This window comes from Cebus imitator, unplaced genomic scaffold, assembly GCF_001604975.1.
Source record: "Cebus imitator isolate Cc_AM_T3 unplaced genomic scaffold, Cebus_imitator-1.0 Scaffold9, whole genome shotgun sequence".
Lineage (NCBI taxonomy): Eukaryota > Metazoa > Chordata > Mammalia > Primates > Cebidae > Cebus > Cebus imitator.
In genome coordinates, this window is record NW_016107324.1 from 6257759 (window position 1) to 6276346 (window position 18588).

General features: G+C 41.0%; 1 protein-coding gene across 1 annotated transcript in view; it reads right to left on the reverse strand.

Annotated features, from left to right (window-relative positions):
• The window catches only part of SLC27A2 (solute carrier family 27 member 2), a 51421-nt gene that overhangs the window by 7882 nt on the left and 24951 nt on the right, over window positions 1-18588 (reverse strand). The window contains exons 5-7 of the mRNA XM_017544945.2: window positions 5066-5260; window positions 2144-2234; window positions 1082-1280 (exon numbers count right to left, since the gene is read on the reverse strand). Of these exons, the coding sequence (XP_017400434.1) occupies window positions 1082-1280; window positions 2144-2234; window positions 5066-5260 (485 nt within the window). The remainder of the gene's footprint in view (window positions 1-1081; window positions 1281-2143; window positions 2235-5065; window positions 5261-18588) is intronic.

Genomic DNA, 18588 nt, shown 5'->3' on the forward strand with positions numbered 1-18588 from the left:
TTTTTTTTTTTTTTTTGAGGTGAAGTCTCACTGTTGCTCAGGCTGGAGTGCAGAGGCACAATCTTGGCTCAGTGCAACCTCTGTCTACCTGGTTCAGGTGATTCTCCTGCCTCAGCCTTCCTAGTAGCGGATTACAGGCGTGAGCCACCAAGCCCAGACCATTAAAAATCCTTTAGTTCTCCCAGAAGTATCTTTTTAATAACAGGAAGATGACATAAAGTGATATGGATCTTAAGATGTGGACTAGTAGAGATGGAAGGACTCTGAGAATCATCATGACCCTCATCACAAGGGCAAAAGAACTGGGGTCCAGAATGGTTACCTGTCCTGATACCACTGCTGCTCAGGGGGAGAGGTGAGCCTGGTTCTCCTCATTCCACTCTGCTGTCTTTGTACTGCAGTTAGACAACTTCCATCCCTTCCTCATTCATTCATGCAAAAAGTGATTATGTGTGTCAGGTACCATGGTAGGTGCTGGGGGTGAACAGGCAGACACAGGGCCTGCCCTCAGGGAGTTTACACAGGAAGGAAGCTGTGTCTGAGGCTGGAGGACTGTGCTATGGTAGGGAATTAATTTCATGGTCTATTAGAAGGACTTCCAAACTTCCTTGTGCTGACCTGGAGGTTTTGTGGGAGACCATTTGGTTGGGGATGAAAGGCGTTGGGGGAAGGGGCTCTGAACCCCTTACCTCTTTAACTAAATCAGCTCCACATTAGTTTGCATCTGATTTTATCTTAACACCTCCATGATTGGAAAGGTGAAAATCCTTGGCTGTTCTAAGAGTGACCAGTAGTAATACAGAACAAACAAGGGGAGTTAAATGGACTTTCCTCTCCAAAAATCAGATACAGGTTTCCTGGCTTATTCTCATCTGGTGTTGCTCAGCCAAGTTAACCGTGCACTGCAGAGTGACACTTCGTGCACTTCATTCCTCATTCTCCGGGAACACAGGAATTTGACCTCATGTACCAAAGAGAGAGAAGAAATGCACTATAACCAAAGTGGAATGTGATTTCAATCTAGGAATAAGCCAAACTGTGCATGTGTTTGTTTTTGGCCCAATGATTCAGAAAAACCAACCGGAATGTATCTCCAACTCTGTCGTGGAAATAGATGAAATTTTCACTGTCAACCATTAAGAGATCTCCACTGTTGAAATAGAGGTCTCCTTTCTTAAAGACATCTCTCAGTTTTTTCTTCTCTGTCTGAGCCTTTCCCCCAGCATAGCCGCTAAATGGTGTAAGTTGTGTGATTTTGCAAACCAGAAGTCCAACTTCACCTAAGATAGAAGAAAGTAAACTGTTATTTTGTGTGCTAGAGGTATGCAAATGTATACATCAACCTTCTCTTAAAACTAATGCCATAAACCCACTGGCAACAAACTAGCTGTAGGAAGTATCATTTTCCATGCATGTGTACATGTGAGTTGTATGTATATATACCATACACACATATACTGTACATTATTGTATATGTATTGCATATGGCCTAATTATTTTATTTTATTTTTTTTGAGATGAAATCTTGCTCTGTTGCCCAGGCTGGAGTGCAGTGGTACAGTCTTGGCTCACTGCAACCTCTGCCTCAGCCTCCCAAGTAGCTGGGGTTACAGGTGTGTGCCACCATGCCCAGCTAATTTTTGTATTTTTAGTAGAGACAGGATTTCATCATGTTGGCCAGGCTGGTCTTAAACTACTGACCTCAAATGATCCATCCTCCTCAATCTCATAAGTGCTGGGATTACAGGTGTGAGCCACCACACCTGGCCTGTAATTCTTTTAATTCTGATCTTTTACTGAGTAATGATTTACACCGACTTACATAAATGCACACTAGTTAAAGCTTAAAGGTAAAGACCACCTGAAACTATGGTTTTGCAACCACAATTACATATCCTTTCCCACAGAACATTACCTCATAAACAAGAAGTTGTTAAGCTAGGTTTAAAACTATAATTATGTTCCATGCAGTGTTAAATTAGCACCTTTTGGAATTCCTGTATATTAGAGGGTACTTAAATGACACCCCGGCTTTTCCCCACTCTGATAAATTTTACCATGTGGCAATAATATGTTAGTCCTTAAAAATCAATTGGTCAAGATAAGAAAGGGCACAGATTGATTGAACAAAAGTCCACTGTACCTTTGGGAACTCTGACGCAATATCCATTTTCATCACGGACAGGTTCATCTTTCTCCACATCATATTTAATCAGGTCATAAGTTATGACTTTCTAGCAAGATTAAAATGTTTAATTTTGATTATAAATCTTTTATAATTTTTTTTCTTTTAAATTGTGGTATAACATACATAAAGCACATAAAGTACATCGTAGGGGTATAGGTTGATGAAATTTTACATTTGCATATACCCTTAAAACTGCTACCCAGAGAGAGAGAGAAAATATTTTCATTTCACCTAGAAAGCTTCCCCCTGCCCTTTTTTGTGAAGTTAACTACTATTCTGACTTATATCACTGTCAATTAATCTTTTTTTTTTTTTTTGAGATGGAGTTTCACTCTTGTTGCCCAGGCTGGAGTGAAAGGGCGAGATCTTGGCTCACTGCACCCTCCTCCTCCCGGGTTCAGGCGATTCTCCTGCCTCAGCCTCCCAAGTAGCTGGGATTACAGGCATGTGCCACCATGCCTGGCTAATTTTGTATTTTTAGTAGAGAAGAGATTTCTCCATGTTGATCATGCTGGTCTGAAACTCCTGACCTCAGGTGATCTGCCCACCTTGGCCTCCCAAAGTACTGGGATAATAGGCGTGAGCCACCGTGCCCGGCCCAATTAAACTTCAGATAAATAAAATAAATGTATGTTTTTTCTGTGTCTGCTTCTTTCACTCAATATGTCTATAGTATTCATCCATCAATGTTGGTGTTTTTTATTGCATGCAATTTTCCCTTGTATAAATATACCACAATTCATTTATTTTCCTGTTAATGGGTGTTTGGATTATTTCTAGTTTTGGACTATTATAAATAAAACTGTTATGAACATTCTTGAGTCTTTTGGCGGCTATATCACAGATGGGTTTTTAAAATCTTATATAACCTTATATTAATATGCCACTGTTAGATTTTTCATGTTTCTACAGAAATGTTATCTATTTTAGAATCAAAAGCATAATTATTTCATGCCCATGACTATAAAAGTATTAAAACTCTATCACATTTAACATATAATTCAATGCATAAGAATTAAATTTTCAGCAATTCAGTGACAGCAATAATAAATATATTATTTTCCTTGTTGGAAGAAAAATGCAAACATGACAGTATTTGGATATAATTATTAGCCATGATTACTGTGTCTATTTCAAATTTATATTCAAGCCTATGTGATGAAGCAACCAATCATATACTTTAGTATTAGAAGATGACTTCATTTAAAAAAACAAGTTTCACTTATGGCTAACAAATGTAGATCTTGTCTGTAGGAATATAAAAAATTTATAGGTTGTAATGAATGTTTCTTCCACATCAGTTGCTTGTCATCATCTGCTTTTTAAAGTTTTTTTTTCTTTAATGTTTTGCTTAAAGAAGAAAAACTGACAATAAAACATGGCAATGAGAAAGTAAAGAACAGGTAATACACAGCACTAATGGACCCTCTCAGCAGCAGTTCCAATGGGGAGTAGGAAATCGATTCTCAATCTGCAGCAGCACTGCCTAGAAATCTGCTGTGTTGATGGAAATGTTCTCTGTCTACATTGCTCAATAGGGTAATTACTAACCACACGTGGCTATTCAGCACTGGAAATGTGGCTAGTGTGACTGAGGAACTGGATTGAAACTTTTATTAATATAACTTTAAATAGCCACATGTAGCTAGTGGCTACTGTTTGGACAGTGCAGGTCTAGAGGACTGTGGAGGGACCTGTGTAGCATAGGTGGAGCTGTCATTGCCAGAGAGGGTCCTTGAACTTGGGAACACCTTTAGATTAGGCCAGAATTTAAGAAATGGAGTGACCATCATCATTACGGCTAACAATTATTCAAGGCTATTAAATGACAGGGATTGGGCTATCGCCTCTAAGGGCCTTTTCATAAGTTATTTAATCTTTTTAACAATCCTTTTCCATTATTGAGTGTGGGCTAGGAACTGGGTTCAATATTTTCTCTTGTTAACTCTGTTTTACACATGATGAAATTGAGGCCTGAGGAGCGTACGTGACCTGCCCAAGGTCACTCAGCTAGTGTGGGGTGGCACTGAGATTTGCTCTCCAGAGCTTGGCCTCTTATGCACATGAACTGCTGTCCTCTGTACTCTGTTGGTCTGTCTGTGGGGACACAGGTTGCGTGAGAGTTCCATTGTGGCTGTTTCATGGCCAGACAGGATGAGCTGCCCAGAGGCATAATGACCACAGTGGCTTCTCAAGCCAGTGGAGGCTCAGCATTTGCTGAACATTTCTGGATATTTGCAGAATAGTTGGTTATCTGCAAGACTGACTGCCTGAGTACAAAGATGACAACAGAGACCCACAAGCAATAAAATGACTGACAGGGAAAAGAGACTGCTATGTGAACTGGCTTAAAAATAAGAAGTATCTTTCTGGTGGAATTATTAGGTGGACATAAATGTTTACTAGATCCTAGCACTGAGATGCCTGGGCTCCCCCTCAGAACCACTGAATCCAAAGCCTAGCGGGTGGGGACTTGCATCTGTGCATATAAAAAACTCCCCAGGTGATTGTGATGCACGACACAATGAAAGGGAAACGCTATGTTTCACAGCGTACGATACGCTTATGGAATTTGTAACCTTCAGGTGTTTTATCACATATGAGTATAAAGGGCATCAGGAAGACTTCACCTAAGTTGCAGATGGCAAAGGCACAATGGATTGTTCTTAATAGAAATTGAGATGCTTTTAACTGGAGGATCTGATTTTTTAAGGTCATCATCACAGAGAATGAGCAAAGCCTCTCTTGGTGATAGGAATGGGCCATGCCTCTGATGCTGCCTGATTTGTGGTAACAACATCTTCATGACTTGGCTTTTAAGAAGTCTCTGTATTCTGAAAACTGGCTATGTATGCTCTCATATTTCAATGGACTTACTTTCTGTAGGTAGTTTACTCTTCCAACAGCACCGACTTTTCTCGTATAATTCAGAAGTCCAATATTGCCTTCAGTGGCAGCATAGAACTCATAGATGTGAATGTCCCCAAATCTCTTGACAAATTGTTTCCACACATCTCCTCGTAAGCCATTTCCCAGTGCCAGTCTCACTTTATGATCACGGTCATTTGGTTTCTGTGGTAGGGGGAGAAGAAGGAGACCAAACTGAAACATCTCTGGAGCCTATACTTACGTATTAATAATTGCCTTTATTTTGTATGTATTTAATTTATACTAACATTGCCTTTATTACATAGTTATGTTGGTTACAAATACCCTTTAGCGTCTGCCTTTTTCTTGCTACCAACACACATTATTCACCGTTCCTCTAGCACAAGCAATATGGTCTGACAGCTGGAACTCTGATTTAATAACCAAAATGTGAATTTTCCCATTTTGGTTTTTAAGGAGCCAGATGAGGCAATCTGACAGAACCAGGTGATGCCAACATTTAATCCACATCCAATCTAAAGTTAGAATAATGTGAATAATGGTGTTCATAGTTTTCTTGATGAGGCTGGTGAGCATCAGTACATTTCTAGAAAGGAGGAGCCACATGGTAGAGATCTGTCAGAGATGGACACAATCTACTACCCATGGGACCCTAAGCAGTGTCTAGAATTTTTGTTTTGTTTTGTTTTGTTTTTTGAGACGGAGTTTCGCTCTTGTTACCCAGGCTGGAGTGCAATGGCGCGATCTCGGCTCACCGCAACCTCCGCCTCCTGGGTTCAGGCAATTCTCCTGCCTCAGCCTCCTGAGTAGCTGGGATTATAGGCACGCGCCACCATGCCCAGCTAATTTTTTGTAGTTTTAGTAGAGACGGGGTTTCACCGTGTTGACTAGGATGGTCTCGATCTCTTGACCTGGTGATCCACCCGCCTCGGCCTCCCAAAGTGCTGGGATTACAGGCTTGAGCCACCGCGCCCGGCCTGTGTCTAGAATTTTTATGACAATGAAAAAGAAAACAGGAAACACAGTCCAGTGAGAGAAAGAGAGATAGAGCGAACCATTTTCCACAAAGTCATTAAAGAGCAATGTTGGAGGCTGTGGGAACTGGAGGGAAGAGTCTTGACCATGCCCTGCCTGGTTTAAGAGGTAGGCCCCAGAGTTTTAAGACCAGGCAGAGCTGAACCGAGACAACAAAACTGTCCCAGTGGGATGGGAAGGGGAACAGGAGGAGGAGGCCACCTCCCAGTTGCCTCAGGTGGCCTGGGAGGAATATGCTTTGCTATACATAAAGATCACGGAGGAAAATCTGTTTTGGGTGTAAGGACTGAAAGGGGCCTTTCTGGTGTCAGCATAGTCCCAGAGGTGGGGCTATGACCAGGCTGCCTTCCATTCAACCACACTCATTTAGGAGACCCACAAATATGTCCACGTCAATGATGGTTTTATTTATTTTATTATTTTTAGTTGTTAAAAAAGACTAGTCAAGTACAGTAGTGAGATGAAGGGAAAAAATAGAACAAGAAGTTTGATCTCTAACTGTGAACAATCAATTGAGATAACTCACTACCTTTAGACCAGCCCAGTGATGGTTTTAATGATATCTTATGTGAATAATGTAATTTATGTCCTCCAGGAAATCACAGGCTGGTGGAAGAGACAAAATAAGTAGGTATAATTTTACCTTGTAAATTTTGTTACTCTATGACCTTTATTCTATCAGGATGCAGAATGATATAGGGTAAAAGTGCTAGGTCATTAGGGCTCTCCTCTTATTAACAACCGTTAATTTCTTTGATGAAACAGCAATTGCTTAGAGCATTTTCTACATTATTTCCTACACTGTGAAATTACTGTGAAGTGGTTTTGAAATAAGAATTACTCTTTGAAAAGAACCATAAGGATGTGGGGACTTTGGCATGGCAATTAAAAATCACACCAAGACAAGTTGAATTGGTTTCCATGCAGGAGGAGCTAAGGCGCCAGGGAAGCAGAAAATACACATTTAATTTTTAAGTAGCTTGGCCAGAACATACGTGGCTCTTTCAGGAGTCCTAACCAGAGAAGGGGACTGATGCTGGTCATTGGTGAACATGGGCTCCTTGAGCAGTCATTCTGAGGAGGGAATGTGTAAAGAGAGACCAGGGCCGCCTGCCAATGGCTCTTACCCAGGGTGTCTGGGAGAATTGCCTGAGAAGCCTTTTGAACCTGCAGGAGACCTAGACATTCAGAATGAGTAGAAATCTATTCTCTCTCTCTCTCTTTTTTTTAAGACAGGGTCTTGCTCTGTTGCCCAGGCTGGTACAATTATGGCTCACTGCAGTCCTAACTCCCAGGCTCACATCATCCTCCTGCCTGTCTCATGAGTGGCTGGGACTATAGATGTGTGCTACCATGCCTGGCTAATTTATTTATTAATTTTGTAGAGATGAAGTCTCACTATGTTGCCCAGGCTCATCTTGAACTCCTGGCCTCAAGCTATCCTCCTGCCTTGGCCTCCCAAAATCCTGGAATTACAGCCATAAGCCACAGCGCCCAGCCAGAATCTATTCTCTGCTGGTCCCTACGTCACTGGCTCTACTCTGCTTTATAATTACTAAGCTCCTATAAGTCAGGAGATCATATGTCTTGTTTGCAAGGGGAAGCCCTGGCTATACCTATCCTGGAGTGCTGGTTATCTTTCATTACCTTCACTCTTAAGTGTCCCTGTTTGGATAATGAATTGTAGGGTCACCCTGCCCACAAGGCACTATCCTCTTCTGTAAGACTGTCAGTATTCAGAGACTACCTCCTCCCACTGCTGCCCCAAGGATAAAACATCACACATATTTGAAGACTTCCTTTTGCTTAAAGAAAATCAGCTGAGCTGGGTGCTTACCTGCTCCCAGGCTTGCATGGGAAGCTCCAAAAGCAGCATTCCCACATGTAGACCCATGGTCTTCCTTATCTTACATGCAGCCCACCAGTGGCCCTTCTCCCACCCACTTTGTTTATTTCCTTGTCTTTTGGATGGTGATCAACTTCTCCCTCATTAAATGGCAAACCTCTTTGAGGCTGAATATGCATGTATCTCTATGTCATCCTCAGTGCCTGGACCTGTACTTTGCATATAGCATAATCCTGGCAGTAAAATAAATAATCTCTACCAGGAAACCTCATTCCCTGTTCAATAACTAGTGGTGGGGTCAGGGCAGGGCTTAGGGTGCAGGAGGCCGCAGGCACACTGGGTGTGTGGGAAACTGACCAGCCTCACAGGTGCAGCTGTCACCTGCCAGTGGCAGGTAGCTAAGCTGACAATTACAACACCATGGGCTCAGTTTTCATCATCCAGCTGAGGAATCTTACTAGCAAAAGGGATTAAGGCTGGAAATGTTTGTGGGCACAAATGGGAGATCCTGGAGCCTTCTAAGATGTCTGGTTCTCACCTAAGCTTTTGCTCACCAGTGGCTGAAAGAGTATGACTGAAGTTTTTCTATACCATAGGGGAAACAGAGTTTCTCCATCACCAAAGCCACTCCACAGAGGAACTGATTTCTAGGTCAAGGGTCACCTGCTTATTTTTTTTAAACAAGATAAAAACCTTCTTTGCATTAGAGCTAAGGTGAAATATGGAAACAAGGGGACTAAATTCACACTGGGGCTGAATGACTGATGAAGACCAAGAGATCAAGGTGTCCAGAGAGGAATGAACGGTGTTAGGTAGTTAGAGCAGGCAGAAAGCTTCTATTGAGGGCTTTTCTTGGGTTAGGCAGTTGACCTGTTTCCAAGGAATCCTATGAAATGTGATAGCTAATAAAGTATTTGCCTTTGAGGCATGGCAAATACTCATTGAGGACATGGAGGCTCAAAAAGCTTAAAATAATTTTCCCAAGATCACTAAGGTAGCAAAACAGTTTCTCCAAGATTCAAATATGAATCAATGTGACTTCAGAGAGCTCTTTTCCTTAATTTTTTTAAAAGCTCTGCACTTGAGAGGATGTCCACTGTGATCCCCCTCCTTACTCATGCCCATCAATAAATCCCACCTCCCCAAAAATAAAGAAAAAAGGAAAAAAAAGCAACAAAGAGAGAGTACCACACGCATAGTATAAGATAAGAATCAAATAGTCCTGAAAGGCACTTAAACAAACAATGCTGTATTCACACCACTTACCTGTTCTCACCTTTTACCCCCAGTTTACCACCCAGAAGCAAACACTTAATTCTTGTAGCTGCTTCTCGCTATCTGCATATTTCTAAATTAAATGCTTATACTTCTTTCTCTTTTTTCATCAATTTCATATTTCCTATTGTCACAGATGAGGATTTAGTTCCATTCTGTCTCCCTTTTTTCCAGTATAACAATTCTTGGTTAAATCAATATTCAGTGCTCACATTATTCTGTCCATAATGCACCACTGAGGAGCCAAGTAATATGCTATGAACAAGTTTTTATTTCTCCTGGAATTAATTGCCTTTCTGCCCATTTGCTTAATTTCCTTAGTTTCTATTTGTAAGTTTTCCCTTACCCTCCAACAGCCTCTAACTAAAATTTTCCTCATGATGACATCTATTTGGCTGATGAAATTTCCTACTTTCCATTATGCTTCTTTGTCTCCTTTGCTCCAATCTGGACTAGATATTTTCTAAGCCTGGGGGGTCCCTTTGTCTCTCTTTCCTGGATCCTGTGTTTTCCTCTACCTTTTTTTTCATTCTCTTGTTTGGATGGAATACTTCCTCTAGTAACTTCCCGAAGGGGAATATGTATATGGTAATTTGTGTGTGTGTGTGTGTGTGTGTGTGTGTGTGTGTGTGTGTGTGTGTGTGTGTGTGTGTGTGTGTGTGTGTGTGTGTGTGTGTGTGTGTGTGTGTGTGTGTGTGTGTGTGTGTGTGTGTGTGTGTGTGTGTGTGTGTGTAGACTTTGAATATTGTATACCTGAGTGATGATTTGGCTGGATATAGAATTCTAATTGGGCAATAATTCATTTCTAGAATTTTGAAAGTACTACTCCTTTGTTTTTCAGCTGGCAGTGTTGCTGCTGACAAGTCAAACTTTCACTATCTTTTTTTTTTTTTTTCTGGTAGTCTTAAATTTCATCATAGCACAATTTCTTTTTCCCCCTCTAATTTTACTGGGCACTCCATTAGCTCTTTCAGTCTGCCCACCCTTGGATGTTTTCCTGTATTATTTCTTTGATCATTTCCTCCTCTCCACTTTATTCTCTTTTTCTGATTTCCAATGAAATATATATGGGACCCCGTTGCTTAGTCTGTAATTTTCCTATCTACTTTCCCCTCATCTCCATCAATTTATCTTTTGAACTTTCTGTAAGATTTCTCAACTTTATATTCCAACCTTTCTAAGAATTAAAGATTTTTAAACATCATCTTAATTTTCAAGTCTGATTCTTTTTTTCTTTTAAAACAGTACACTATTCTTGTTTTACAGATATAATGTCTTCTCCAGTCTCTCTGAGGATATTAATGATAAATTAAAAAATGTCTTCTGTTTTCTGAATTGATGCTTCTTTCTTTTGATGATCTCTCCTGTTGTAGGCTTTCCTCAGGTGCTTGGTGATTCTTTGTCTATTCAGATTTAAGAGTAAAGCAACAGAAAGATGTTTGGGCAGTTCTGTGGGGATGGGGTGGTGGGGGGCTACTACTAGGTGGGCTGCACTGCTGGTTGATGAGGCAGTGAGGCAATGCCCAATGTCTTTTCTGGGAAAGTTTAGTTCTTCCTAAATTACCCTCCTCCAATATCCTGCCTGCAAGCATAAACTGGCAACTGGAGTTCCAGTATCTGTGTAGGCAAAAGTTGCTGGGGGTCTCCCTGATCAGTATGTAGGTACTTCTTTAATCTCTGTTTTCAGTGCCTCACCCCTGCCCTCCTCTACTCTTGGGGTACTTCAGTCAAAGCTGCTTTAGCTCTCCAGAGAAAAATCCTCCTGTCTCCTACATGGTGGGAGAGGGGAACAACAGGTCCAGCTACTTCTTACACAGATTTTATTTTGTTTTTCCATAAGTTACTGGGGGTACAGGTGGTATTTGGTTACATGAGTAACGATTTGTGAGATTTTGGTGCACCCATCACCTGAGCAGTATACACTGCACCATATTTGCAGTCTCTTATCCCTTGTGCCCCTTCCACTCCTCCCCCGAAGTCCTCAAAGTCCATTGCATCATTCTTAAACTTTTCGTTCTCATAGCTTAGCTCCCACATACCAGTGCGAACATACGATGTTTGGTTTTCCATTCCTGAGTTACTTCACTTAGAATAATAGTCTCCAGTCTCATCCAGGTCATTGTAAATGCTGTTAATTCATTGCAAATGCTGTTAATTTATGGCTGCATAGTATTCCATTGCGTGTGTGTGTGTGTGTGCATGCATGTATGCAGCACAGTTTCTTGTTGATTGATGGGCATTTGGGTGGTTCCATGATTCTGCAATTGTGAATTGTGCTGCTATAAACATGCATGTACAAGTGTCTTTTTCGAATAATGACTTCTTTTCCTCTGGGTAGATATCCAGTAGTGGGATTGCTAGATCAAATGGTAGTTCTACTTTTTCCTTAAGGATCTCCACAGTTTTCCCTAGTGGCTGTACTAGTTTACATTCCCACCAATAGTGTTGATTTTTTGATTATGGCCATTCTTGCACAAGTGAGGTGGTATCACATTGTAGTTTTGATTTACATGATCATTAGTGATGCTGAGCATTTTTTCATATATTTATTTGCCATTTGTATATCTTCTTTTAAGAATTGTCTATTCATGTCTTTAGCCCACTTTTTGATGGGATTTTTTTTTTCTTACTGATTTGAGTTCATTGTAGATTCTGGATATTTTTCCTTTGTCAGATGTATAGATTGTGAAGATTTTCTCCCACTCTTTTGGTAGCCTGTTCACTCTGCTGACTGTTCCTTTTGCTGAGCAAAAGTTCTTTAGTTTAATTAGGTCACAGCTATTTATCTTTGTTTTTATTGCATTTGCTTTCAGGTTCTTGGTCATGAAATCCTTGCCTAAGCCAATGTCTAGGAGAGTTTTTCCAATGTTATCTTCTAGAATTTTTATAGTTTCAGGTGTCAGGTTTAAGTTCTTAGTCCATCTTGAGTTGATTTTTGTATAAGGTGAGATATGAGGATCCAGTTTTATTCTTCTACATGTGGCTTGGCAATTATCTCAGCACCATTTGTTGAATATAGTGTCTTTTCCCCCCTTTATGATTTTGTTTACTTTGTCGAATATCAGTTGACTGTAAGTATTTAGCTTTATTTCTGGGTTCTCTATTCTGTTGCAATGGTCTAAATGCCTGTTTTTATACCAGTATCATGCTGTTTTGGTGACTATGGCTTTATAGTATAGTTTGAAGTGGGGTAATGTAATGACTCCAGATTTGTTCTTTTTGTTTAGTCTCGCTTTGGCTATGTGGGCTCTTTTTTTGATTCCATATAAATTTTAGAATTGTTTTTTCTAATTCTGTGAAGAATGATGGTGGTATTTTGATGGGGATTGCACTGAATTTGTAGATTGCTTTTGGCAGTATGGTCATTTTCACAATATTGATTCTACCCAGCCATGAGCATGGGATATGATTCCATTTGTTTGTGTCATTTGTGATTACTTTCAGCAGTGTATTGTAGTTTTCCTGTAGAGGTCTTTTGACTCCTCGGTTATTTTATTTTATTTTTTTGCATCTATTGTAAAAGGGGTTGAGTTCTTGATTTGATTCTCTGCTTGGTCCCTGCTGGTATATAGAAGAGCTACTGACTTGTGTCCATTACTCCTGTATCCAGAAACTATGCTGAATTCTTTATCAGTTCTAGGAGCCTATAGGAGTCCTTAGGGTTTTCAAGGTAAATGATCATATCGTCAGCAACTGTGACAGTTTGACTTCCTCTTTACCAATCTGGATGCCCTTTATTTCTTTCTCTTGTCTGATTGCTCTGGCTAGGCCTTCCAGTACTATGTTGAAGAGGAATGGTGAGAGTGAGCATCCTTGTCTTGTTCCAGGTCTCAGAAGGAATGCTTTCAACTTTTCCCCATTCAGTATTATGTTGGCTGTGGGATTATCATAGGTGGCTTTTATTACATTATGGTATATCCCTTGTATGCTGATTTTGCTGAGAGTTTTAATCATAAAGCAATGCTGGATTTTGTTGAATGCTTTTTCTGCATCTATTGAGATAATCATGTGATTTTTGTTTTTAATTGTGTTTATGTGGTGTATCACATTTATTGACTTGCATATGTTAAACTATCTCTGCATCCTCAGTATGAAACCATCTTGTTTATGGTGGATTATCTTTTTTATATGTTGTTGGATTTGGTTAGCTAGTATTTTGTTAAGGATTTTAGCATCTATGTTCGTCAAGGATATCGGTCTGTAGTTTTCTTTTCTGGTTGTCTTTTCCTGGTTTTGGTATTAGGGTGATGCTGGCTTCAGAGAATGAATTAAGGAGGGTCCTTCTTTTTCTATCTTGTGGAATAGTAGCAAAAGGATTGGTTCTAATTCCTTGAATGTCTGGTAGAATTCTGCTGTGAATCTGTCTGGTCCTGGACTTTTTTTTATTGGTAATTTTAAAATTATCATTTTAATCTCGCTGCTTGTTATTGGTCTGTTCAGGATGTCTAATTCTTCCTGATTTAAGCCAGGAGGGTTGTATTTTTCCAGGAATGTATCCATCTCTTCTAGGTTTTCTAGTTTATGTGGGTAAAGGTGTTCATAGTAGCCTTAAATGATTTTTTGTATTTCAGTGGTGTCAATTGTAATATCTCCTGTTTTGTTTCTTAATCAGATTATTTTGATATTTTCTCTTCTTTTCTTGGTTAATCTTACTAATGGTCTATCAGTTTTATCTTTTCAAAGAACCAGCTTTTTGTTTCATTTATCTTTTGTATTTGTTTGTTTGTTTGTTTCAATTTCATTTAGTTCTGCTCTGATGTTAGTTATTTCCTTTCCTCTGATGGGTTTGGGTTTGGTTTGTTCTTGTTTCTCTAGTTCCTTGAGGTGTGACCTTAGATTGTCTGTTTGTGCTCTTTCAGTGTTTTTGATATAGGCATTTAGGGCTATAAACTTTCCTCTTAGCACCACCTTAGCTGTATCCCAGGGTTTTGACAGGTTGTGTCATTACTATTGTTTAGTTTGAAGAATTTTTTTTTTTTTTGAGATGGAATTTCACTCTTATTGCCCAGGCTGGAGTGTAATGGCACAGTCTTGGCTCACTGCAATCTCTGCCTCCTGAGTTCAAGCAATTATCCTGCCTCAGTCTCCTGAGTAGCTGGAATAATAAGCATGCGCCACCATGCCCAGCTAATTTTGTATTTTTAGTAGAGACAGGGTTTCTCCATGTTGGTGAGGCTGGTCTCAAACTCCCAACCTCAGGTGATCCGCCCGCCTTGGCCTCCCAGAGTGCTGGAATTACAGGCATGAGCGACCGTGCCCAGCCTTGAAGAATTTTTTCATTTCCATCTTGATTTTGGTTTTGACCCAGTGCTCATTCAGGACCAGTTTATTTAATTTTCCAGTATTTGCATGGTTTTGAACGTTCCTTTGGAGTTAATTTCCAGTTTTATTCCACTGTTATCTGAGAGAGTGCTTGATATAGTTTTATCTTTCCTAAATTTATGGAGGCTCGTTTTATGACCTACCATATGGTCTATCTTGGTGAAAGTTAGAAAGTTATTCACTGTTGAATAGAATGTGTATTCTGTGGTTGTTGGATGAAATGTTCTTTATATATCTGTTAAGTCTATTTGTTCCAAGGTATAGTTTAAATCCATTGTTTTCTTTGTTGCTTTCTATATTGATGACCTGTCTAGTGCTGCCAATGGAGTATTGAAGTCCCCCACTATTATTGTGTTGCTATCTGATTTCTTAGATTTATTAGTGGCTGTTTTATAAATTTGGGGGCACCAGTGTTAGGTGCATATATGTTTAGGATCGTGATATTTTCCTGTTGGACAAGGACTTTCGCCATTATATAATGTCCCTCTTGGTCTCTTTTAACTGCTGTTGCTTTAAACTTTGTTTTGTCTGATATAAGAATAGCTACCTCAGCTTGCTTTTGGTGTCCATTTGCATGAAATGCCTTTTTCTACTCCTTTACTTTAAGTTTATGTGAGCCCTTATGTGTTAGGTGAGTCTCCTTAAAGCAGCAGATAATTGGTTGGTGGGTTCTTATCCATTCTGTGGTTCTGTATCTTTTTAAGTAGAGGATTTAGGCCATTCACCTTCAATGTTAGTACTGAAATGTGAGGTACTGTTGCTTTTGTCATGGTCTTTGTTGCCTGTGTACTTTTGTTTTTGCTTTTTGACTTGTGTTTTTGTTTTATAGGTCCTGTGTGATTTGTGCTTTAAAAAGGTTGTGTGTTGATGTGTTTCTAGGATTTGTTTCAAGATTTAAAGCTCCTTTTAGTGGTTCTTGTAGTGGTGGCTTGATAATGGTGAATTCTCTTGATAATGGAGGTGGTGCTTTCCAGAAAGCATCAGCTATAGTAGCGTGGAGAGGGACTGGCAGTGGGCGGGGTCCTAGAACTCCCAAGATTATATATTTTTTGTCTTCTGCTACCAGGGTGAATAGGGAAGGACCATCACATAGGGGCAGGGCTAGGTCTGTCTGAGCTCAGACTCTCCTTGGGCAGGTCTTGCTGCAGCTACTGTTGGGGATGGGGGTGAGATTCTCAGGTCACTGGAGCTGTGTACCTAGGAGGATTATGGCTATCTCTGCTGAGTCATGCAGGTTGTTAGGGAAGTGGGGGAAAGCAGGCAGTCACAGGCCTCGCCTACCTCCCAGGCAAACTGAAGGGCCAGTCTCACTCCCACCATGTCTCCTGCAACATCCCCAGTCTGTTTCCAGGCAGAGGGTGAGTCAAGCTTGAAAACCTGCCCAAGGTGTTCTGCCTCCCAGCTGTTAGAGAAAACTGCTTTAGTTCTTCCCTGACTGTGGATTCTGCAAGCTGGATCCCTGCCCTCCCCTGAGTTCTGGCCAGGAGTCTTCTTGTCCCGTTCAAAGTTCAGCTAGAGAAGTCCTTCTCCCTGTGGGGTTTTACCCTTTGCCCCTCTGGCTATCCTCCTGATGGATCCCTGTGGTGCCAGGCAGCAATGGGCTGCTTGGGGATTCAGCAAGCTCTCTGGGCCTTTCTGTTGCTTCTTCTACCCTTGTATTTTGCTAGGTTTGGCTCTCTAACTTGACTCAGCTCTAGGTAAAGTAAGGAAATTCTCCTGCAAACAGACCTTTAGCTTCTCCAGTGTGTGTTTGGGAGAGGAATGTCTCCCTTTCCCATTTCCACGTGGGGGCACTCACAGTATTTGGGGTGTCTCCCAGGTCCTCTAGAGCAGTCTCCTTCTTTTGGAGGGTCTGTGGGTCCTCTCAGGATTGCTGGTTAGTTCTTGCAGTCGATCTGGAGCTAAAATTCACAAGCCTCCGCATGCTGCTCTGTCTGGAGCGGCAATCTAGTCCTGCCTCCCTTCTGCTATGATTCCCCCATCCTCAGTATTTTACTTTACACAGATTTTCAAATAATTCTCCTGTTTTTAAGTCTGGCACTTCATCTGACCTTCAGCTGTATTCAGAACCTGCAATTTCTCAGCTGTCTGGAAGGCAACTGTCTTCCTCCTTCTTGGGACTTGCCTCTTAAGTTTCACCCCTCTCAGCCTATTATGCCAGCCACTTTCAGTTTCCTATACTATGTAGTTCATGGTTGCAATGTCTCTTAGTTTCTGAGATGATGGTGCTTGTGTGTGTTTTTGAGAAATTCCTTGTTTTGCAGTGACTTCCAAGAGGTGAAAGGGCAGAAGGTCTTTATTATCTTAGAAAAACTCCAAAGTCCCTGTTCTGAATGATTAATATGTTACATTCTGCCTGGACAAGGCTCCACCTGTTTGCTTTACAGAAGAGGTCCTTTGTCCTTCTGTGTATTCTCCCACCATAGGGCTTGCCATGATCACATTTGAGTCTCAGCAGAGTAAAGCCCTTGCCATCTGACCCAGCCTCTCAGCTTCACCTCCTGACACACTGCTTGCCATTCTCAGTGTGCTGGGTCCTTCATCTCACTGCTTATATGATTTTCCTGCTAGCCAGAAGTCCTTCTTTTCTTGTCTGGCTGCAGAACTTCTCTGAACTCTTTCAAGCCCACCTTCCCTGGCAAACCTTCCCGATTCTGTTCCCCTTCCCTCTTTCTTTTGGTCTCCCTCTGTCTTGGTCCTCAGTCATACTGGCCAATCTCCACTCTGTGCTGCAACACATCCATCCATTCTCTTTTTTGAACAGAATGAAGCTGATGCAAAGACAGAAATTTAGGCTGGAAGGGACTTCAGAGGTTATCTAATTTTGGGGGGAAGGCAGACAACACTAGAGGTAAGTTGAGTCTATTCAGCTCTTTCAGGGTTCTGGTCAATCTTATTTCTTCTTCCAAATATCATGGTTCTATGTGTGACTCCTGGAACTCTTTCGGTTCCCTTTATTTCTCCTCCCACTCTCCAGGAGATGGCATAAAGCCTCACTGAGACCCCTTGCTGTAGCTTCAGTCTCTAATTGGAGGAACAAAACACTGAGCTTTAGCAATACTGTGTTCCAATAAGTAACTTTCCCTAGATGACTGTTTTTAGGCAACTACACAAACCAAATAGGAGCTGACAGCCATACACTGCAAGAAATAAATCAGAGTGGCCTTTCATTACAGAGAGGTGCTCTGAAAGCAAAGGCCCAAATACAATGTGGGAAGACACGTAGAATGGCTAGAAAATATTCACTATAACATTGTTAAAATCACTTAAGTCAATAGCTTTGCTATCCAGTCCCCTACTCAACCTCAGATGAGAGTGATTAACTAAGTAGAATGTTTTCCCTTATTTCTTCCCTTGTGTAAGTGGGCAGAATTTTCATTGATTCATTCAATAAATATATATGGGGCGCCGATTACGAGCTACACACTGTTAGGCATTGAAAATAATAACGATAATAATGGTAACATGTGTTGAGCATTTACTAAGTTCCAGCTACTTTGCTATATGCTTTACATATATCATCTCATGTTGTCTTTATAGACCCCTTGTGAGGTAGGTACTGTTATCTCCCTGTTGGCTGATAGGAAGCTGAAATGTAGAGAGCTTAGCTATCCTTGTCCAGTGGTAGAGCCAGGGTTCAGGCCTACTAACTCTAGAATACTTGCTCTCAGCACTGCTTTAAGTACCTGGAGCCAAATTTGAACCACTGACCTGAGAATGGCTGGAAGCATCCTCCATAGCACCCTGCTCTACCAGAGAAGCTACTGAATATGGTTAAGAAAAGGGCAGAGAAGCACAGTGGCTCCAGCTCCCAACACTGGCCCCAGATTCTCCTGATGAGCTGGGCTGTGTGTGTCTGTGGATGGGTGTCACTTGGTTTAGCTGCTCTGCTAAGGCAGAAGTTGCCTCCCTGACAACCAGTGCTTGGGGGGTCGTTGGTAGGGTTAGCCACTCTAGCAACAGTGTTCTAGGCAACTCTAAGGGTTAGGAAGTTCCTGATTACATTGATCCAGGCCCTTCCCCCATTCATTCT